The sequence below is a fragment of the Scyliorhinus torazame genome, chromosome 10 (genome assembly GCF_047496885.1).
Source record: "Scyliorhinus torazame isolate Kashiwa2021f chromosome 10, sScyTor2.1, whole genome shotgun sequence".
Taxonomy (NCBI): Eukaryota; Metazoa; Chordata; class Chondrichthyes; order Carcharhiniformes; family Scyliorhinidae; genus Scyliorhinus; species Scyliorhinus torazame.
In genome coordinates, this window is record NC_092716.1 from 179,534,183 (window position 1) to 179,557,609 (window position 23,427).

Sequence of the window (23,427 nt, forward strand, 5' to 3'; positions counted from 1 at the left end):
ACCCGATGCTCCTCTCCCCCTCGGACCACCCCCCTCCATTTGCTGGACTCCCTTAATGCCATGGCCAAAGGCACAATTGCTAATGCAAACAACAGGGGGGACAGGGGGCACCCCTGCCTCGTCCCTCAATACAGCCGAAAATACTCCAACCTCCGCCGATTCGTAGCCACACTCGCCACCGGGGCTCTATATAGGAGCTTAACCCAACTGATAAACCCCTCCCAAAACCCAAACCTCTGCAACACTTCCCAGAGATACTCCCACTCCACCCGGTCAAAGGCCTTCTCCGCGTCCACAGCTGCCACTATCTCCGCCTCTCCCGCCACCGATGGCATCATAATCACGTTTAGAAGCCTCCGCACATTGGTGTTTAGCTGCCTGCCCTTTACAAATCCCTTCTGGTCCTCATGAATCACCCCCGGGACACAGTCCTCAATTCTCGTAGCCAGCACTTTTGCCAGCAACTTAGCATCCACATTGAGGAGCGAGATCGGTCTATACGACCCACATTGCAATGGGTCCTTGTCCCGCTTCAGGATCAGAGAGATCAGCGCCCCGGACATTGTCAGGGGCAGGGTCCCCCCCTCCCTTGCCTCACTGAAAGTCCTCACTAGCAACGGGGCTAACAGGTCCGCATAATTCCTGTAAAACTCAACTGGGAACCCATCTGGCCCCGGGGCCTTCCCCGCAAGCATGCTCCCCAGTCCTTTAACCAGCTCCTCCAACCCAATTGGTGCCCCCAAACCAGCCACCACCTGCTCCTCGGGAACCTCAGTTGATCTAGAAATCGTCGCATCCCCTCTTCCCCAGCTGGGGGCTGAGATCTGTACAGCTCCTCATAAAAGTCCTTAAATGCCTCATTTACTTTCACCGCACTCCGCACCATAGTTCCTCTGCTTTCCTTGACTCCACCTATCTCCCTCGCTGCCATCCTCTTACGGAGCTGATGTGCCAGCATCCGGCTCGCCTTCTCCCCATACTCGTACGTTGCTCACTGTGCTTTCCTCCACTGTGCCTCTGCCTTCCCTGTGGTCAACAGGTCGAATTCCGTCTGGAGACTTCGCCGCTCCCTAAGTAGTCCCTCCTCGGGGGCCTCTGCATATCTCCTGTCTACCCTTAGGATCTCCCCCACTAACCTCTCCCTTTCCCTGCCCTCTCTCTTCTCCCTGTGAGCCCTGATGGAGATTAACTCTCCCCTGACCACCGCCTTCAGCGCCTCCCATACTACCCCCACCTGCACCTCCCCGTTGTCGTTGGCCTCCAAATACCTTTCAATGCACCCCCGCACCCTCCCGCACACCTCCTCATCCGCCAGTAATCCCACATCCAGACGCCACAGCGGGCGTTGGTCCCTCTCCTCTCCTAACTCCAGCTCCACCCAGTGCGGGGCGTGGTCTGAGATGGCTATGGCCGAGTACTCCATTCCCTCCACTTTCGGGATCAGCGCCCTACTCAAAACAAAAAAATCTATCCGGGAGTAGGCTCTGTGTACGTGAGAAAAAAAAGGAAATTCCCTGGCCATGGGCCTAGCAAATCTCCACGGATCTACTCCCCCCATCTGGTCCATAAACCCCCTAAGCACCTTGGCCGCAGCCGGCCTCTTCCCCGTCCTAGATCTGGAGCGATCTAATGCTGGGTCCAACACTGTTTTGAAATCCCCCCCCCCCCATTATCAAGCTTCCTGCCTCCAGATCCGGAATCTGCCCCAACATGCGCTTGATAAATCCAGCATCATCCCAGTTCGGGGCGTATACGTTTACCAATACCACCCACGTCCCCTGCAACCTACCGCTCACCATCACGTATCGACCTCCATTGTCTACTACAATATTCTTGGCCTCAAACAACACCCGCTTCCCCACCAGTATTGCCACCCCTCTGTTCTTCGCATCCAGCCCCGAATGGAATACCTGTCCTACCCATCCCTTTCTTAACCTGACCTGGTCTGCCACCTTCAAATGTGTCTCCTGAAGCATGACCACGTCTGCCTTCAGTCCCTTTAAGTGCGTGAACACTCGGGCCCGCTTAACCGGCCCATTCAGGCCCCTCACATTCCAAGTTATCAGCCGGATTGGGGTGCTTCCCACCCCCCACCCCTGCCGACTAGCCATCTCCTTTTCTCGGCCAGTCCCGTGCCCGCGCCTCCCGCACTCTCCAGTAATCCAGATGGGGGACCCCCGCCCCGACCACCTCTTCTGTTTCCAGTTCCCCATCGGCCGATGCAGCAGCAACCCTATTTCCCCCCCCTCCCCCTCCCCCTTCCCCCCGATAGATCCGTATCTCGCTCTTTTGCTCCCCCCATAACACTCCCGTAAGTCAGCTGACTCCTGCTGACCCCGGCCTCCCCCGCCGTCCCATTGACCCCCCCCCCCCCGTGTGGGAATCCCCACTCCCCCTCCTCCCCAGCAATCAGTGTGCGCTCCTCCACCCCCCCCTCCGTCCTTCCCTAGCGCGGGAAAAAGCCCGCGCTTTCCTGAGCCGGCCCCGCCCCCTCTGGCGCTGCTCCTGTTGCGGCCTTATCCCAATTCCCCCATCCCCGGGCCTCCCCTCCCTCCAGCCCCGGCGCACACACTGTCTCACAGTCTCCCCATCAGATCTCCTCCCCCATCCCCATCCATCACCCAACCCGTGGAACATTCCCGACGCATAGTTAAAACAATGTATACAACCGACATCCCCCCCCACAACCACAAACCCTCAGTTTGAGTCCAACTTTTCAGTTTGTATAAAGGTCCAAGCCTCCTCGGGCGTTTCGAAGTAGTGGTGTCGATCCTGAAACGTGACCCACAATCGCGCTGGCTGCAGCATTCCGAACCTCACCCCCTTCCGATGGAGCACCGCCTTGGCCCGATTAAAACCAGCTCTCTTTGCCATCTCCGCACTCCAGTCCTGATAGATTTGGATCTCCGTATCATCCCACCTGCTGCTCCGCTCTTTCTTGGCCCATCTCAAGACACAGTCTCTATCCACGAAACGGTGAAACCTCACCACTACCGCCCTTGGCGGCTCGTTGGCCTTGGGTCTCCTCGCCAGGACCCGATGAGCCCCATCAAGCGCCAGGGGACTCGGAGAGGCCTCCGCACCCATCAGCGAGTTGAGCATCGTGCTCACATATGCTCCAGCATCGTCCCCCTCCACTCCTTCAGGGAGACCCAGAATCCGAAGATTCTTCCTCCTCGACCTGTTCTCCAGGTCTTCGAATCTTTCCGCCCACCTCTTGTGCAGCGCCTTGTGTGCCTCCATCTTCACCGCCAGGCCCAAGATCTCATCCTCGTTCTCCGAGGCTTTTTCCCGCACCTCCCGGATCGCCACCCCTTGGGCCTTCTGGGTCTCCACTAACCCCTCGATCGCCGTCAGCATTGGCGCCAGCACCTCTTTCTTCAGCTCCTCAAAGCAGCGCCTGAGAAACTCCTGCTGCTCCTGCACCCATGCCGCTTGATATCCGCCCGCCGCCATCTTGTTTTTTCTCCCTCGCACTTTTTGCTGCTCCAAAAACGCTTTTTTGAGCTCTCCACTCCTGGTCCACTCCATATACTATGGGGGGGATCTTGCTATTCCCTTCCCACACTGGAAGTCATCGAAAAAATTGCCGTTGGGGCTCCTCTGGAGAGCCCAAAAGTCCTTTTTAGCGGGAGCCGCCGAATGTGCGACTTAGCTCCGCATAGCCGCAACCGGAAGTCCGAAGAAGCAATTACAGGACCTCCAAGACCAGGGCATCATATCAAAGGTCACAAAGCCCACAGACTGGGTCAGCTCCATGGTCTGCGTAAAGAAGCCGTCAGGGGAGCTTCGCATTTGCATTGACCCGAAGGATCTAAACCGCAACATCATGCGGGAGCATTACCCGATACCAAAATGTGAAGAGTTGACCAGTGAAATGGCTAATGCCAAATTCTTTACTAAGCTGGACGCCTCCAAGGGTTTTTGGCAAATACAGCTCGACGCGTCCAGTCGCAAGCTGTGCACGTTCAACACCCCCTTCAGTCGCTACTGCTACAACCGGATGCCCTTTGGTATCATATCTGCCACCGAGGTATTTCACCGCATCATGGAGCAGATGATGGAGGGCATCGAGGGGGTGCGAGTATACGTTGACGACATAATCATCTGGTCCACAACGCCCCAGGAACACATCGCTCGCCTCAAGCAGGTATTCCAGAGAATTCATGAACATGGTCTCCAGCTCAACAGGGCCAAGTGCTCCTTTGGTCAATCTGATATTAAGTTCCTAGGTGACCACATCTCGCGGCAGGGCTTGCGGCCAGATGCCGACAAGGTCTCGGCGATCAACGCCATGAAGACCCCGGAAGACAAGAAGGCGGTCCTCCGCTTCCTCGGGATGGTCAACTTCCTGGGGAAATTCATTCCCAATATGGCATCCCACACCACGGTCCTCCGCCATCTCGTCAAGAAGTCGACGGAACTCCAGTGGCTGCCCACGCATGAAGAGGAATGGCGCGAGCTGAAAGCAAAGCTCACCACAGCCCCGGTTCTAGCGTTCTTCGACCCAACCAAGGAAACCAAGATATCGACTGATGCAAGCCAGGACAGCATTGGGGCGGTGCCCCTTCAGTGAGATGGCTCCCCGTCCTGGGCTCCAGTGGCGTATGCCTCCCGGGCCATGACGCCCAATGAGCAACGGTACGCTCAGATTGAGAAGGAGTATCTGGGCCTCCTGACAGGGATAGTCAAGTTTCACGACTACGTTTACGGCCTGCCAAAATTCACGGTAGAAACGGACCACAGGCCTCTAGTCCATGTAATCCAGAAGGATTTAAATGACATGACACCTCGGTTACAGCAAATTCTTCTTAAGCTACGCCGCTACGACTTCGAACTTGTCTACACGCCAGGCAAAGAGCTGATCATTGCAGATGCCCTATCCAGGTCAATTACCACACCGTGTGAACAAAGTGACTTCATCTGCCACATAGAAGCGCAAGTGCAGTTGTGTGCCACCAACCTTCCGGCCTCTGACGAACTGGTGGTCCAAATTCGTGAGGAGACGGACAAGGATCCTCTGCTGCAGCGTGTGATGCAGCACCTTACCAATGGCTGGCAGAAGGGACAATGTCCCCAGTTCTATAACGCAAAAGACGACCTGACGGTGGTGGAGGGAATCCTTCTGAAACTCGACAGGATCGTAATTCCTCAGAGCATGCGGGCTATGGTGCTGGGCCAACTCCATGAGGGCCACCTTGGGGTCGAGAAATGCCGATGCTGAGCTTGGGATGCGGTCTATTGGCCGGGCATCAGCCAGGACATTGCCGACACAGTTCTCAACTGCCCTACCTGTCAGAGGTTTCAGCCAGCTCAACCCAAAGAAACGTTGCAGCAGGACGAGATCGCGACCTCTCCGTGGTCCAAAGTAGGTGTAGACCTTTTCCACGCCAAGGGGCGTGACTACCTACTCCTGGTCGACTACTTCTCCAGTTACCCAGAGGTGGTAAAACTGTCCGACCTCACGTCGAAGGCGGTAATCAAAGCCTGCCAAGAAATGTTCGCCAGGCATGGGATACCGCTCACGGTAATGAGCGACAACGGTCCTTGCTTTTACAGCCAGGAATGGTCTGATTTTGCACAGTCCTACAACTTCCGTCACATAACCTCCAGTCTCCACTATCCGCAGTCAAATGGGCAGGCCGAAAAAGGGGTCCATATTGTAAAGCGGTTGCTGTGCAAAGCTGCAGACTCAGGCTCCGACTTCAACCTGACACTGCTGGCATACAGGGCAACCTCACTGTCCATTGAATTGTCTCCAGCGCAGATGCTCATGAATCGCACAGTTCCAGCCATCCATGTTCCAGACCTTGACCACCTCATGGTCTTACAAAAAATGCAGCAGTCACGGGCCCAACAAAAAGCCACATACGATGCTCATGCCGCGGATCTACCCGAGCTGGCCCCCAATGATCATGTTTGTGTCCAGTTGCCTGAGGGCGGCTGGTCAGCCACAGCTGTTGTGACCAAACAAGTGGTCCCAAGATCGTTCCTTGTCCGCATGGCTGATGGCTCCCTGCTACGGCTCAACAGACGGGCACTGCGAAGAGTTCCACGCCCGCTACCTGACCGACGTGCCCCGCCGCCTACGATGCTTCCTCCGGACGTACCCTACCACGAGACCACCGATCTACCAGCAATCCTGCCGGCCCACGCGACCACCGCGATGGCAGCGATCCCGCCTATCCAAGTGCAGGCGGCACCTGATCCACCTCTGCAGCGATCGACAAGAATTCGTCGTCCACCACAAATACTAAATCTATAGACTGAACTCTTGTACATTTTGTGACTTCATCGCTTTAACCTCTGTAAATATTGTTTTGTTTGCTATGTATCTGCACTATCAACACCTTCCTATGTACATACGTTCATCTAGACACCTTTTGTATATAGTCAGGCACTTACGCTCACCCACCCTAGTATTTATTTATCTAAAAAAAAAAGGGGGGGAAATGTCATAATATCTACTCATGTATATAATGAGATGCAGACAGGCAGTGATTGACATACAGGATGACCAATAAGCACACAACACAGTGCAGCCAATCACCAGACAGGACACTACCACTATAAAGCCAGAGGGCACTAGGTTTTCCTCTCCCTCTGGACCCAGCCACTGAGACAGTCAGAGTCTACGAGCTAACAGTGCAAACACCATGCGGTAGCTAGTAAGTGTGGTCAGGCTAATACAAGGTCTCCAGTCAGTTCAGTATAGTGTCGACCCACAGCTGAACATGTGTATCAGTTCTACCGTTGAATAAAACAGTGTTGGATTTTCTCCAGTGTTAGACGTCTGTTTCTAGCTTCCCTGCATCAAGCGCAGTCCACATCGAACCAGTCAGCCTAACACATCAATCTCTACATTATCTGAGGTGTAAAATTGTCACAGGCTGCATCTTTGTTTAGTTGACAGCACTCATTCAGAAAATTGTGATTTCAAACATCACTCCAAAACAATCAAGGCTGACTTTTACCTATAGTACTGAGAGTACTACATTATTAGAGGTGTTGTCTTTCGGATGATTCGGTTAAACAAAAACCATGTTTGTGTTTTCCAGTAGTTCAAATGGATGTAAAAGTTTTCATCATTATCAGAAATCTTCTGCCATCCTGGCCAACATTCTAACTCCACCAACTCCAATAAAAATATTAATTTGATGTTTATGGGACTTTGTGCAAAAGTGGCTTTTGTTTTTTTGCCAAATAGCAACAATGCTACCTCCATGTAATGGGTTATGAAAAGTTTGATGTAGTGATAGGATGCCGAATAAAATTTAAATTCATTCTTACCCCTAATTCATTCTTTTCAGTCTACTAACCTTAACTTTGCTATTCAGAGGGTGTCTGTTCTGAATCTCCTGAACCCAAGAGTAACCTTGCCAATTACTCCAACTGTTGAGAGTAACCCCACCTCCAGAGAGGATGAAACAATGGGCAACAAACTGATACCTGATCCATCCACCATAAATCTGACATGGACAGGTAGTGAGGGCAGGCCAGAGGAGAAATATTGATTGAACCAAGATTCTGAAGCTATGAAGACCTTCAATCAACCCCGTCTTTTGTCTCTTGCTCAAAGATGCCGACTCTTGCTGGGATACATAGTCCATGCATACCTATAATTATCTGACACCTGATAAAATTGGTTATTATTAATGTGGAAGCCTAAATAGTGAGTGACAGCAGGCTGTTTGCCTGTGGAAAACATTACAGTCAAACCTCACTCTGTTTTTTAAACTTGCGGTCAGACACATACACACACTTGTGACACTAATAAGGGTTATTAATGTTATTTGATGAATCAATTCTTTTTTTAAATAAATTTAGAGTACCCAATTATTTTTTTTCCAATTAAGGGGCAATTTTATCATGGCCAATCCACCTAACCAACACATCTTTGGGTTGTGGGGGTGAAACCCCCGCAGACATGGTGAGAATGTGCAAACTCCACACGGACAGTGACCCAGGGCCGGGATTCGAACCCGGGTCCTCAGCACCGTCGTTGATTAATCAATCCTGAGTGGTAACAATGGCTGGTTTGTTTTCTCCTCACTATCCAGGGTAATAAGACCAACTGTAATGCTGGGATCATTGCTTGTGTAAATTTGGCTCCATCCATAGTACGTCTCAGGAGTGATAAGAAACATCAGGATTCAGGGAAGAGTAAATTCAGAATGAAATGGCACTGATGCTAAATACAAATACTTTGTATTATCTGTCTTCACAGTAGAAAACACAAAACGCGCTTTTGAAACTGTGTGAAACTAACGATGTAAAAATGAAGAACTTAAAGGAATGAGTATTAGTAAAAAAAGTAGCACGTGAGAAAGTATAAGGCAATCCCCTGGACCTGGTGGCCACATTCCAGGTTTTTAAAAGAGATGGTTTCAGATATACTGAATGCATTTGATCTCCCAGAATTCCCTACATTTTAGAATGCTGCCTGTGGATTGGAAGTAGCAAACGTAACCCAGCTATTCAAAGAAAGGAGTGAGGGAAAAAAACAGGATTCTATAAGCCAGTTAGTCTGACATCAATATTGGGAAAAATGCAAGAGTATATTATTAGGGACATAGGGCGGGATTCTCCGAGCCACGTGGCGGAGAATCGCCGCAACCGGGCCACGCCGCCCCGACGCCGGCACGCGATTCTCCGAGGACCGATTCTCCGGCCTTGATGGACCGAGCAGCCGCGCGGAAACGGCAGAGTCCCGCCAGCGCCGTCCACACCTGCTCGCAGCTGGCGGGAACTCTGCGCGCAGGGTCAGGGGAGGGCGGCCTGTGGGAGGGGGAGGGGGGCTCCTTCACCAGGAGGGGGCTCCGATGGGATCTGGCCCGCAATTGGGGCCCACCGATCGGCGGGCCGGCCTCTCCAGCCCCGGCCCTATTTTGTTACACGGCCGGCCCCTGAACCCCCGCGCCATGTTACTTCGGTGCCGGTGTGAACCGCTCCAGCGCCGTGCTGGCCTCCTGTGGGGCCCAGAATGGGTAATGCCCGTGCCCGTTCACGGCGGCGCGGACACTCTGCCTCCATTTCGGAGAATCCCGCCCATAATATCAGGCACTTAAATCATAGTGTGAATATCCAAAATGAACATAAGTTTATTAAAGGGAAATCATTTCTGATAAATTTGTCAAATTTTTGAGCAGGATAGATAAGGGAAACCAGTGTGTGTAGTATATTTGGATTTCCAAATAATCATTCTGTGCCAAACAAGAATTTATTTTTCAGTTCAGGATCATAGGATTGTGGGTGATCTATTGACATGGATTGAAGTTGATTTTTCTTACTTTTGTGTTCTTAACCTAGTGATGAAACCTGGCATCCATTAACATTTTTGATTGCCCATTGCATTTATGAACTCATTTTTAGTGTCTTATGTGCCTGGGGCCTTTAACAAAAACAAAATGCTCTGGGTGCGGCAAATCTAAAACAAAAGCAGAAAATGCTGGTAATACTCAGCAGGTCAGCCATCACCTGTAGACCAAGAGAGATAGTTTTAATGCCCAAGGTTGATGGCTTCTCATCAGTTCTCATCAGTAATTAAGATTCACCAAACTGTAATGCTAATTATTTCTCCCTCTGTAGATACTGCCTGACCAGAGATTTCCAGACTTTGTTTTTGGTTCCTTCTTATCAATCACATTGATATAGCACCCTTACATGCTATTGCTATTCCTAAAGTGTACTAGCTCACATTTGGTTACATTAAACTAAATCTGCCATCTTTATCATTTATTTATCTAAGTTCTTTGCAATTTTCAGGTCCCTTTACAATTCATTATGTACCCTTCTTTACTAAAGTAATCCCCTTAAAATTGGATAAACCGTCTATTATCAATGATTCTGTGAAAAACCCCAGCACCAATTCTTGGGGGAAAGCACCTTTCAGTGTGAACCAATTGATCTGTCCTTTTAATCTCAACTCTGTCTGCTTTCGGGCAGCAGGGTGGTGCAGTGGTTAGCACTGCTGTCTCGCGGCGCCGAGGTCCCAGATTTGATCCCGGGCCTGGGTCACTATCCGTGTACAGTTTGCACATTCGCCCCGTGTTTGCGTGGGTTTCGCCCCCACAACCAAATATGTGCAGGGTAGGTGGATTGCCCACACTAAATTGCCCCTTAATTGGAAATAAATTGGGTACTCTAAATTTATTTTTAAAACTCTGCTTTCTTCCACCTGACTTCCTGCTTTGCCATAAGGCCAACTCTAATTTCAGATGCCTTAATTCTTGCTGTCAGTCTCTTATGCAGAATCTTACCAAATGCCTTCTCAAAGTCCATTGACTCTGTTGGTTAGATATAACCTACCTTTCACAAATCATACCAACTGACTCTCGTCAGTTTACCTTTCCTAGGTTTGTGCGTGCATGCTCCCCTATGTTGACTGATAAATTTCCAGGTATCTTCAAACTAATAATAATCTTTATTAGTGTCACAAGTAGGCTTACACTAACACTGCAATGAAGTTACTGTGAAAATCCCCTAGTTGCCACACTACAGCGCCTGTTCGGGTACACGGAGGGAGAATTCAGAATGTTCAATTTGGGACTTGTGGGAGGAAACCGGAGCACCCGGAGGAAACCCATGCAGACACGGGGAGAATGATAAGACTCCGCACAGACAGTGACCCAAACGGGAATCAAACCCTGATCTCTGGTGCTGCGAAGCAACAGTGCTAACCACTGTGCTATCGTGCCGCTATGATGTTAAACTCGCTTGCCCATAATTGACGTGCCTTGTTATCTTCCCATCTCCGTGTTTTCAACTTTAATACCCTCGGGTGGAAACCATCTAGCTTCAATCCCATTATTTTATCCATTTCAATTTCCCCACCTTGAATTAAGCTTTAGGCTTCTCCCTTTAACTAATGTCTGGTCTTCTGTGCACCTCGAGCATTGCATCATTGTTCTCCATTGGGTATGACTATTCATTTAGTATTTCCATCATGTCCTTATCTTGGTGATTATCAAAATTATTTGTTTGTAATGAGCCTATCTGTTCTTGGGACTATTAATTTAAACTCCATTTCTGCTTCCATTTTAATCCTCATTTCTGTGTTGCTTTCTACCAGTTGTAGATATACTAAGGCCATTAGCACGTGTCAGTTGAAAATAAAATATTATTTAATGATTGAGAACTGTGACAGTTCAGAATATTATAAATGTTATTTCTATCAGAGGTATGGTGGAAGAATTTTCTTTGATTACCTCAAACAGTTTTCCATTGATTTTTCAGATTAATAGTGTTCTTTTTTTTTGTCTTGTTCAGTATTTTGCTCCTTCAGCTCATCAAGATTTCAAATGTGAATGATGGTTTCCAGGACATCATCTTTTCCACCCAGCCATTCTAAATATTTTTGTCAAGAGAATGTCAGCAGGTTTTTCAGCCATGAAGAACATTGCAGACAAAAATCACTAAAAAGTTTTCAAAAATACTTTCCAGCATCTGACCAGAACAAAACATGGATTTCTCGCATACCTAAGAGTACAACGGCCATTTGTAGCACATATATCAACATGGTCCAGTTAATTCAGTCGTCACATTAGTCTAAATGCCACAGTACACCACCACATGGAGCAAACCATTGGGTGAGTGCATTTTGCAGTTACGTATCAGTATGGAGATCTGGGCGTCATTCTCCGACCCGCCAGCCGGTCGGAGAATGGCCGTTGGCCGCCGTGAATTCCGCCCCCGCCGCCCGCCGAAGTCTCCAAAGGGAGAAAAGTTGGCGGGGCGTTAATGGCGCTGCAGACGTCGGAGAATGGCACGGGTGGGCGCAAGGCAGCCGATTTTGGGCCTGCCGATATTCTCCCGTCCGGATGGGCCGAAGTCCCGTCGAAGTGATGACGGGTCACGTCGACGTAAATCAAACCTTTTAATCGGCGTCAACCTGTGCTCCAGGTTTACGCCGACCAGCGTGGAGGTGGGTGACGGCCTGGGGGGTTGGCCGCTGGGCAGGCGATGGCGTGGCCGCAGTCTGAATGTGTGGGGAGAGGTGTGTGTAGGGTTGTGTGTGTGTGTGTGTGTGTGTGTGCGGCGGGGGGGGGGTGGGGCGTGGTTAGAGTGGGCTGGGCTCCGGGGGAGTGCCGGGAGGGGGGTCAGTGCCGGGGAGGGCCGGGGAGGAGGATGGGGGGTCCGTGCCGGGGAGGGAGATGGGGGGGTCCGTGCCGGGGAGGAGGATGGGGGGTCTGTGCCGGGGAGGGCCGGGGAGGAGGATGGGGGGTCCGTGCCGGGGAGGAGGATGGGGGGTCCGTGCCGGGGAGGGGGATGGGGGGGGGTCCGTGCCGGGGAGGAGGATGGGGGGGGTCCGTGCCGGGGAGGGGGATGGGGGGGTCCGTGCCGGGGAGGAGGATGGGGGGTCCGTGCCGAGGAGGAGGATGGGGGGTCCGTGCCGGGGAGGGGGATGGGGGGGGGGGTCCGTGCTGGGGAGGGCCGGGGAGGGGGATGGGGGGGGTCCGTGCCGGGGAGGGAGGTTGGGGGGGTCCGTGCCGGGGAGGGAGGATGGGGGGGTCCGTGCCGGGGAGGGAGGATGGGGGGGTCCGTGCCGGGGAGGAGGATGGGGGGTCCGTGCCGGGGAGGGGGATGGGGGGGTCCGTGCCGGGGAGGGGGATGGGGGGTCCGTGCCGGGGAGGGCCGGGGAGGAGGATGGGGTGTCCGTGCCGGGGAGGAGGATGGGGGGGTCCGTGCCGGGGAGGGGGATGGGGGGGTCCGTGCCGGGGAGGAGGATGGGGGGTCCGTGCCGGGGAGGGGGATGGGGGGTCCGTGCCGGGGAGGAGGATGGGGGGTCCGTGCCAGGGAGGGGGGGGGTGCGAGGGCAAGTGAGTTGGTCCACCTGGCCAGGTGCCAGCTTCCAACAGTTGGACCCATGCGGTCCATGCCACCTGGCTGGGGGGAGGAGGTGGTATGGGCAATGATGACATGTCGTCATTCCCCCCCCCCCCCCCCCCCCCCCCCAACCAGGCCGTCATGTTTTCCGATCAGCCAGCGATGTTGGCCGCCGTGGTGGCAGCCGCTAATGTCTATGTTGCCCTGGGTGAGGAGGAGGAGGAGGAGCATGCCAGAGAGGCGGCGCAGGCTGCCGCAGAGGGGCAGGCGGCAGCCGCCCAGGCTGGAGGGACACCTGACCGACAGGACGAGGAGGGGAGGAGGACGTCGCGGCCCCGCGGCAACGGAGGCACCCGAGGGCGCCCCGTGTGTACCAGGACCTCAAGGACCGGGAATGCAGGAGGAGACTCCGGATGAGGCGGGAAACCGTGGCACACATCTGCCACCTGCTGACACATCTGTCACCGCGTGGCACTGGCGGGGGACATCCTCTCCCCGTGTCTGTCAAGGTTACGGTGGCCCTGAACCTTTATGCAACGGGGTCATTCCAGGCACCGAGTGGGGACCTGTCCGGCATATCGCAGACAATGGTGCACCGGTGCATCCGGGCAGTGACAGACGCCCTATATGCCATGGCGCACCGCTACATCCGCTTCCCTGTGGACCGGGCCAGCCAAGGTGTCCGGGCCGTGGGCTTCTCTGCCGTGGCCGGGTTCCCCATGGTCCAGGGCGCGACTGATGGGATGCACGTCGCCATGCGGCCACCTGCAGATAACAGGGCCGTGTTCACCAATAGGAAGGGGACCTATTCGATGAACATACAGGTGGTCTGCGACCACCGCATGATGATCCTGCACGTCTGCGCCCATTACCCGGGCAGTGTACACGACTCATACGTGTTGTCGCGGTCATCCATCACCGGCATGTACGAGGGACGCCATCCCCGACTGAGGGGCTGGTTGCTGGGCGACGGGCTACCCATTGCGATCATGGCTGATGACGCCTGTACGGAGGCCACGCAATGAGGCGGAGAACCGCTACAATGATGCCCATGTAGCGACAAGGGGAGTGATAGAGAGGTGCTTTGGCGTGCTGAAGATGCGTTTCAGGTGCCTGGACCTCTCTGGGGGCGCCCTCCAGTATCGGTCAGATAGGGTCGGCCGCATCATTGTGGTGTGCTGCGTCCAGACTATGCCTGACCCATGGCCACAGTACCACCATCCACCCGGACCATCCCTGCATGCGGCTGTGACACTGCAGCACACGGTCCCGTCCTCTGCCCGGGGGGATGTTGATGGTGGCCCAGGGGGAAGGGGGCAGACTCACCTGGGGCTGAGGTAAGACCACCCCTCACACACATACTTGCGCTCAACGTACATGACACCCCCGCACGCTTTGAACAGAGCACAAAGGCAGCTTCTGTAGGTGTAACATTGACTTTAATAACGAACGGAGTTCATGCACGTGCCCTAGCCCCTAAAACTCATCTGTGCCCTGCACCCGTGTCAACTTACTCAGTGTCTAATTGTTTGGCCTTACGGACCCTATGACTACGTCTATGTGGTTCCCCAGACGGTACAGCAGAACTGGAGGTGGACTCCTGTGATTCCTGCCCTCTGACACGGGATCCCTTTGGCGGCTGTTTCCTGGGGCGTCCTGGCCTAGATGGGCCAGGCTGCGGTCCGGGCGACTGGGATGGCGAGCTGCCAGCCTGTCCTGCCCGTTGCCCACCCGATGCACCTGGGACGGAAGGGGGGGAGTCCGAGGTGTCGCGGTGTTCCGGGACCTCCCCTACAGGGGGACCCGGGATGGACCACAGCACCTCCTCCTCCCTCGGGGTGCCCAATGGCCCCCAGGCCTCTACATGGGTGGGGGATGCGAACGGACTGGCCATCCGACGCCCCCCCCCCCGACATCTGGTGCTGCCAGTCCTGGAGGCCCGTGCTGGTATCGACAGGGGTCTGCAGGTTTGCAGCCATGGAGCTCAGGGGATTGGCAAACCCTGTCTGTGACTGTGTGACGCCGGCTCGCACATGGCCAATGGCGCCGAGGCCCTCAGCGATGGCCTGCAGAGACTGGGCTATGGCCTGCTGAGACTGGGCTATGGCCTGCTGAGACTGGGCCATGGCCTGCAGAGACTGGGCCATGGCGTTGAGCGCCTCTGCCACCTGGCGCTGGCACTGGCTCATGGCCTCCTGTGAGAGGGCAGCCATGTCCTGGGCCACAGACGCCGCCTGCACGTAAAGCCCCAGGCCTCGCAAACCGTTCCCCATGTCTGACACCGTCGCACCCATTGCCTCCACCGCGGACGCCACCCGTGCGGTGTCGGCCTGGGTGGCACGTATGACCGGCACCACTCCCAGCTCCTGGACGCGGTTGGACTCCTCCACATGCGACTGCAGCTGCCGCAAGCCGGCCGTCACCCTCTTCGCTCGTCTCCGGTTCGGTGGTTGCATCGGATCTATGGGTGGGTGTGGTCACTCCAGGAACCCGGGATCCATCTGGGCGGCAGATGTTCGCTTGGGCTGGGCTGCCCTCCGACCGCCCGGCCCCTCTGCTGCTCCTATCTCCGCCTGCTGTACCGAGACGGCTGTGTTGTGCGCACCAGTGAGTGTACCAGACGCCTCATCACTAAAATGCCCAACCGAGGTGAGTGTTTCTGCGATGGTGGAGGGTGTTGGTGACAGCAGTGGCGTTGTGTTGTGCTCTTCGTCCCACTCTGAGTCCATGGCACTTTGGGGTGGCAGTTCGTCTGCGTCCATCCAATCTGTGTCACTGTCCGGTATTTCGTTTTCCTGGGTAGTGCTGTCCCTGGTAGGGGTGTCCTGGGCAGTGGTGTCCTGGGTAGTGGTGTCCTGGGTAGTGGTGTCCTGGCTTGGCTGTGATGAGGGCCTGTGGCCGCCCCTCTCGTCGCTGGTGGCACACGCCTGCGTCGTCGCACCCGAACGAGACGGGGGCGTCGTCTCCCTGTTGCTCCAGGTCTCTCCGTCTCCCGTGGTCTCCAAGGGACATCCTGCGGGCGTAGCATGCCGGAGGGTCCAGGTCTCTCCGTCTCCCGTGGTGTGTGAGGGGCATCCTGCGGGCATCGCATGCCGGAGGGTCCGGGTCTCTCCGTCTCCCGTGGTGTGCGAGGGGCATCCTGCGGGCGTCGCATGTCGGAGGGTCCGGGTCTCTCCATCTCCCGTGGTGTGCGAGGGGCATCCTGCGGGCGTCGCATGCCGGAGGGTCCGGGTCTCTCCGTCTCCCGTGGTGTGCGAGGGGCATCCTGCGGGCGTCGCATGCCGGAGGGTCCGGGTCTCTCTGTCTCCCGTGGTGTGCGAGGGGCATCCTGCGGGTGTCGCATGCCGGAGGGTCCGGGTCTCTCTGTCTCCCGTGGCCTCCGAGGGGCATCCTGCGGGCGGTCTGCATCTGCGGGGATGGGTGCCTCGACGTTTGTTCCTGCGATACACAATGAAGCATGCATGGTTAGACACGCAGGCAGTGATCAGGTGATATGGGGGAGGGGGATATAGGGGAGGGGGGATATGGGGACGGGCTGTCGGTGGCTCACTTGCTAGTACGCCCCCGACCTCTGCATCAGCAACCTCCCGGCCCTCAGGTCTGCCAGCCAGTTCCAGGGCCCTTTCCTCGTGTTCGGTCAGTGGCCTCTCATCAGCGGGGCCTCCTCCAGTCCTCACATGCTCCCTATTGTTGTGTGCGCGCTTCTCCTGTGGGGGGTGGTGGCAGGGGTAAAAGGCAACACTGTTAGGCAGGTATATGAATGCACGCCATCGGTTGCGCGTGTATTGCAGAGGTTAAGGTTAGGGCTGGATTCACTTGGGGATATGGGGGATATGGGGGAGGGGGAGATATGGGGGAGGGGGGATATGGGGGATTTTGGGAGGGGGGATATGGGGGAGGGGGGATATGGGGGCGGGGGGATATGGGGGAGGGGGGATATGGGGAGGGGGGATATGGGGGATCTGGATATCGGGCAGTGGGGGGGGCAGGGAGGCTCACCCTGGCTGCTCTGACGAGGTTGTTCACCTTCTTGTGGCACTGGGTGCCTGTCCGTGGTGTCAGGGCCACAGCTGTGACGGCCTCTGCCACCTCCCTCCACAGACGCCGGCTGTGGCGTGGGGCAACTCTGCGGCCGTGCCCGGGATACAGGGCCTCCCTCCTGTGCTCCACTGTGTCCAGGAGCGCCTCCACATCCCATGACTGGAACCTCGGGGCTGAGCGGCGGCCGGCCATCCGGTCGGGTGTTCCGGTCGGGTGTTCCGGTCGGGTGGGGGGAAGCAGCGCGTCCTTATGAGCCGTCACGTGAGCAAGCGCGGATCCCGTCACGTCGCTGCTAGCCCATTTCGGGCCGGAGACTTCGCGACGTTTTTGGCGGCGTGATGCAGGTCGGATTTGCGCCGTTTTTTGCGCCGATCGGCGGACTTTGTGCCGATAACGGAGAATTTCGCCCCAGATTATTATATATACCATTACATTGGTTGGGGCGGGGTGGGGGATGAAATGGTTCAGACCAGGAATACATTCTTTTAATCTAATAACTTTTATCTGTTAATTCAGTTCGGCAGCAGAAAGGTAGAGTTTGTCGATGTCATTAGCCTTATTGATTAATGTTGAGTACAGAACATTGGATCTACAGTATATTAATTGGCTCAATAAAGCTCCGCTGGATCTGCGGTTATTCATGCTACTTTGCGATAAGTAGTCACAGCTGCTTCCTGTGTCCCCAGAATTTGAGGTCCTGTTTCATATAACCTCCCCAATAATCGAACCCAGGTGGTCCTGCTATTTCTATGTGTCTGGCTTGAACAATCCTGAGATTACCACTTCTTCTGCCATACCTATAGAAGCACAACAAAAGGTGGATTTAAAAATGCCCTCAGCAGCCATTGACTTACAGCACTGGTGTAGGTCTTCTGTTTAATGCTTGTTCCAGTGTCAGTTAGGGCATCTAGCAGAATGAAGGCCAAAGGATGAATAAGTATACTACGAGCAATATGCTGGGCCTTGTATTATCCTTCTGCCCTTTCAGAATCCTGCATTTGGGTGGCTTGTGTGTGGAGAGGGAATGCATTCCTATCCTCGCCCTCTTATAACATCTGTTTAACATGATAAATGCACCAAGGCACTTCATCAGATCATTATAAAGTAAAATATTACAAAGCCACATTAAGGAGATGTTAGGATGGATGACTTATTCTTGATTAAAGCTCAATTAAAGTGGTAGATATTAAGAACTATTTGAGGAAAGAGAGGTTTAGTGATTACATTTCAGAGCTTAGGGCCCAGAAAGCTGAAAGCAAAGCAACTATTGGTGGAGCAATTTAAATCAGGGTAAAACAAGAGGTCAGAATTCGAGGAGCGCAGACATCTTGGAGGGCTGTGTTGATTGGAAGGAAAGACAGTGTCCAGCAATGGCAAGAGTTTTGGGGGGTTATTTGGGAGGTACAACAGAAATTCATCCCAAGGAGGAAGAAGCATACTAAGGGGAGGACTAGGCAAGCATGGCTGACAAGGAATGTCTGGGACAGCATAAAAGAAAAAGCATACAATGCGGTGAGGATTAGTGGGAAGCCAGAGGATTGTGAATACTTTAAAAGCAAGCAGAGTGTGATGAACCTATTGCTGCTACAATTCACTACTGTATTGTATTGTATTATGTTAATGCCCTTGTGGGCTCTGCCTGTGGCTCCGCCCCCTCGGGGGTGGTATATAGATCTGCAGCCTGTAGGCAGCACTCAGTACAGAGCAGTCGCAGGCAGGTACAGGTCTCGCTTATTAAAACCACTGTTCACCTCTACTAATCGTCTTGTGTGAATTGATGGTCGCATCAATTTAATAAGCTAAGATATCGCAATGGAAGCCGCCCTCAAACCTGATCGACTGGAACTCGACCCACAGACCGCTGAAGCAAAAGGAATCTTTTCACACTGGCTCCGCTGCTTTGAGGCCTACCTCGCCGCCTCCTCCTCGCCCGCCATTACCGAGGCACAGAAGCTGAGTCTCCTCCACGCCCGGGTGAGCCACAGAATCTCTACTAATCGAAGACGTGACCACGTACGCAGACGCGGCCGCGATCCTGAAAAGACATTACGTGAGGCCGGTGAACGAAGTGTTTGCGCAGCATCCAGTCACCACACGTCGTCAACACCCCGGGGAATCACTGGAGGAATATGTACACGATCTGAGGGTACTCGCTCGAAACTGCAACGACAAGCACGTCACGGCCTCGAAGCACATGGAACTCGCCATCCGGGTCACCTATGTGGCTGGAGTCCGGACCAGCTATGTCAGACAGCGCCTGCTCGAAAAGGGCGCCCTCGACCTAGAAGAGACGGTAAAACTATCCACCTCATTAGAGGTAGCCTTCCAGAGCCTAAATGCTTTCCCCTCCGACCAGGCAATTTCCTTGTGGGCGCCAGAGGTGCGACCGTCACCCGACTCGAGGGTGTCCCAGGCCTGTGCCGCGTGGCTGCCCACCCAACCCAGGGGGCCGCCTTGCTATTTCTGCGGTCAGAACAACCCCAGGCAGCGTTGCTCAGCTCGGAACGTGACCTGCAGCGACTGCGGCAAGAAAGGACATTTTGCCAAAGTTTACTTGGCACGACCTAAAGTTCCAAAATCGCAGGCCCGACTCACAGGCCCGACTCACAAGCCCGCAGCGTGGCTTCGTGCCTGCCGGTAACACCCCCTTCTGACACGCAATCGCCTCGTGCTATCCGTGGGGGCCGCCATCTTTAACCCTACCCGACACATGCGACTCATGGGGGCCACCATCTTGGCCGCCGACTTCAACGCCACCCGACACATGCGACCGATGGGGGCCGCCATCTTGGGACCACCCCGCTACCACTGACCACACCAGCTACCCGGCTTGGCGCTGTCACTCTCGACCAGTCACGGCCCAAGCACCGCAAGAACTCCCTGATGACCGTCCGGGTCAATGGGCACGAAACACCCTGTCTGTTTGACTCTGGGTTTGACGGAGAGCTTCATCCATCCGGACACGGTAAGGCACTGTTCCCCCCAGATTTCCCCCGCATCCCAAACAATCTCCCTTGCGTCCGGATCACATTCAGTGCAGATCCGGGGGTACTGTGTTGTGAACCTCGCGATACAGGGCGCCGAGTACGCCAATTTTAAACTCTATGTCCTCCCCCATCTCTGCGCTCTCTTGTTCGGACTGGATTTCCAGTGCAACCTCAGAAGATTGACCTTGAAGTTCGGCGAACCCCTACACCCTCTCACCGTATGTAGCCTCGCGACCCTTAAGGTTGCCCCTCCCTCGCTCTTCGTGAACCTCACCTCCGACTGTAAACCCGTCGCCACCAGGAGCAGGCGGTACAGTGCCCAGAACAGGACTTTTATCAAGTCGGAAGTCCAGCGGCTCTTGAGGGAGGGGATCATCGAGGCCAGTAATAGCCCCTGGAGAGCCCAAGTGGTGGTCATCAGGACTGGGGAAAAGAACCGGATGGTTGTAGACTGCAGCCAGATCATAAATCATTACACGCAACTCGATGCGTACCCCCTTCCCCGCATAGCAGACATGGTTAATCAGATTGCACACTACAGGGTTTTCTCCACGGTAGATCTGAAGTCCGCATACCACCAGCTTCCGATCTGCCCAGAAGACCGCCACTACACTGCCTTTGAGGCAGACGGCCGCCTCTTCCACTTCCTCAGTGTCCGCTTTGGTGTCACCAATGGGGTCTCAGTATTCCAAAGAACGATGGACCGAATGGTTGACCAGTACGGGCTGCGGGCCACGTTCCCGTACTTGGATAACGTCACCATCAGCAGGACCACGCGCTAACCTTCAGAAGTTCCTCCAAATCGTCCAAGCCCTCAATCTCATCTACAAGGAGAAATGCGGTTTCCGCACAACCCGACTAGCCATCCTCGGCTATGTCGTGGAAAACGGAGTCCTACGGCCCAACCGCATGCAACTTCCCCATCCCCACTGCCCCAAGGCCCTGAAAAGATGCCTGGGGTTCTTTTCATATTATGCCCAGTGGGTGCCCAACTATGCGGACAAAACCCGCCCACTTATCAAAGCCACCATCTTTCCCCTGACAACTGCGGCCTGCCTGGCCTTCAGCCGCATCAAGGCAGACATTACCAAGGCCACGATGCACGCAGTGGACGCAGGTGGAGAGCGACGCCGGATGTCGCCCTGGCCGCTACCCTTAACCAGGCAGGCAGACCCGTGGCCTTCTTTTCCCGTACCCTCAACGCCGCCGAGATTCGACACTCCTCTGACGAAAAGGAAGCTCAAGCCATTGTGGAAGCTGTGCGGCATTGGAGGCACTACCTGGCCAGTAGGAGGTTCACCCTCGTTACCGACCAACGATCGGTAGCCTTCATGTTCAATAACACACAGCGGGGCAATACCAAGAATTATAAAATCTTGAGGTGGAGAATCAAACTCCACCTATAATTACGATATCGTGTATCGTCCTGGGAAGCTCAATGAGCCCCCAGATGCCCTGTCCCGCGGCACATGCGCCAGCGCGCAGGATGACCAACTTCAGGCCATCCACAATGACCTCTGTCACCCGGGGGTCACCCTGCTTCTCCACTTCATCAAGATCCGCAACCTGCCCTACTCCACCGAGGAGGTCAGGGCCATGACCAGGGACTGCCAAGTCTGCGCGGAGTGCAAGCCGCACTTCTATCGGCCAGACAAGGCCCACCTGGTGAAGGCATCCCGCCCCTTTAAGCGCCTCAGCGTCGATTTCAAAGGGCCCCTCCTCTCCACTGACCGCAACGTGTATTTTCTCAACGTCGTTGACGAGTACTCCTGTTTCCCCTTTGCCATCCCATATCCCGACATGACCGCGGCCACTGTCATTAAGGCCCTGCACAGCATCTTCACTCTGTTCGGTTTCCCCACTTACTTCCACAGTGACCGGGGCTCCTCGTTTATGAGCGATGAGCTGCGTCAGTATCTGCTCGGTAAGGGCATTGCTTCGAGCAGGACTACCAGCTACAACCCCCGGGGAAACGGGCAGGTGGAGAGGGAGAACTCAACGGTATGGAAGGCCGTCCTTCTGGCCATACGGTCTAGAAGTCTCCCGGTTTCCCGATGACAGGAGGTCCTCCCTGACGCACTCCACTCCATTTGGTCGCTGCTCTGCACAGCCACGAACGAGACCCCTCACGACCGTCTAATTGTCTTCCTCAGAAAATCCACCTCAGGGGTCTCGCTTCCGTCCTGGCTGACAACAGGACCTGTCCTCCTCCGGAAGCATGTGAAGAGCCATAAGTCCGACCTCCTGGTCGAGAGGATCCAGCTCCTACATGCCAACCTCAGTACACCTACGTGGTGCACCGTGACGACCAACAAGATACAGTCTCCCTCCGGGATCTGGCACCCGCCGGTTCCCCAGCGACCATCACCTACGCCCCCCCTACACCAAATACCGCCCCCACTGCTACACGGCCTACATCCCCCCCTCCCCCCCATCGCCGACCCACCGTGATGAAGCTCCAGGCGACACGCTCCCGGAGTCAAGGAGTCCAACACCCGTGCTCGCAGCGAAGCCGGAGCTGAGGCGATCACAGAGAATGATCAAGGCACCAGACAGACTTGATCTGTGAGCCCACTTCGCCCCCGCTGGACTTCAATTTTTTAAGAGGGGGTGAATGTGGTGAACGTATTGCTGCTACAATTCACCAGTGTATTGTATTGTATTATGTTGATTGTAGCCACCTAAATTGGCCAACTCCCGATTTAAAATGGCGAACGGCAAAGGGTGATGGGAAAGTCAGCCAACATAGACAGAAACCAGCAGCTGCAAGTTTGCTGTGTATTTACCTCTGCAAAGGCCAAACAACATCGATACCAGCGACCATCAGCATAACAAAGTAGCAGCCATCTGCATACTGATGAGCAATCCCCGGGAACAATAAGTAACATTTTGGACACACAAAGCAAAGCCAGACTCCTCGGCGCCAGCAGGAGCCAACACAAAGGAGGTGAACGAGCACCTCAAGACCGCCCATCGATCAGGGAACCGCTCCAGTATTGGAGAAAATCGAACCAAGCGATTGGGACAAGTCCAATCACTTGGGACCAGGTACAGGGTCTGCCCCAAAAGGCGGGAAGTCCCTGGGACTATAAGACTTGAGCCCCAAGTTCGAATCGCTCTCTTCAGCTCTCTTCACCTCTGCGTCCTGCCCAGGTCACCCAGCAACATGAACCAACATTGACCGTGACCGGTGCAGTGACTCCCGAACAACGTAAGCCTTAATTCAACGCTCGCTACGAGATAGGCGAACCTAGCTACCAATCCGTACCAACTTCAAATCCCGCAGTCTCAGAACCCGAACGAAAGGCCATTTGTTCCCCTGACCTGGTGGGCCAGTCCGAAGTTAAATATAGGCCTGTTAGTTGTAGAAGTAGCTTAGACGTAGAATTTGTGCATGAGAAGCGATTACTGTGTATAATAAATGTGCTTTGATTTAAATCTTACTAATCGGTGTATTGGGTTATTGATCATTACTCGGACTTGAACTTCGTGGCGGTATCATAAAGATACCTGGCGACTCGAGAGCAAAGGTAATAAAACAGAGCAATTGAACCAAGGAGAAAATAAGCAACAT

At 54.5% G+C, this 23,427-nt stretch overlaps 1 protein-coding gene across 1 annotated transcript in view; it reads left to right on the forward strand.

The window, feature by feature from the left end:
* LOC140384384 (uncharacterized) overlaps positions 1-8,768 on the forward strand; it is a 198,117-nt gene extending 189,349 nt beyond the window's left edge. The window contains exon 23 of the mRNA XM_072466033.1: positions 7,338-8,768. Coding sequence (XP_072322134.1) covers positions 7,338-7,514 — 177 coding nt within the window. The 3' untranslated portion in view covers positions 7,515-8,768. The remainder of the gene's footprint in view (positions 1-7,337) is intronic.
* Positions 8,769-23,427: the final 14,659 nt, after the last annotated feature.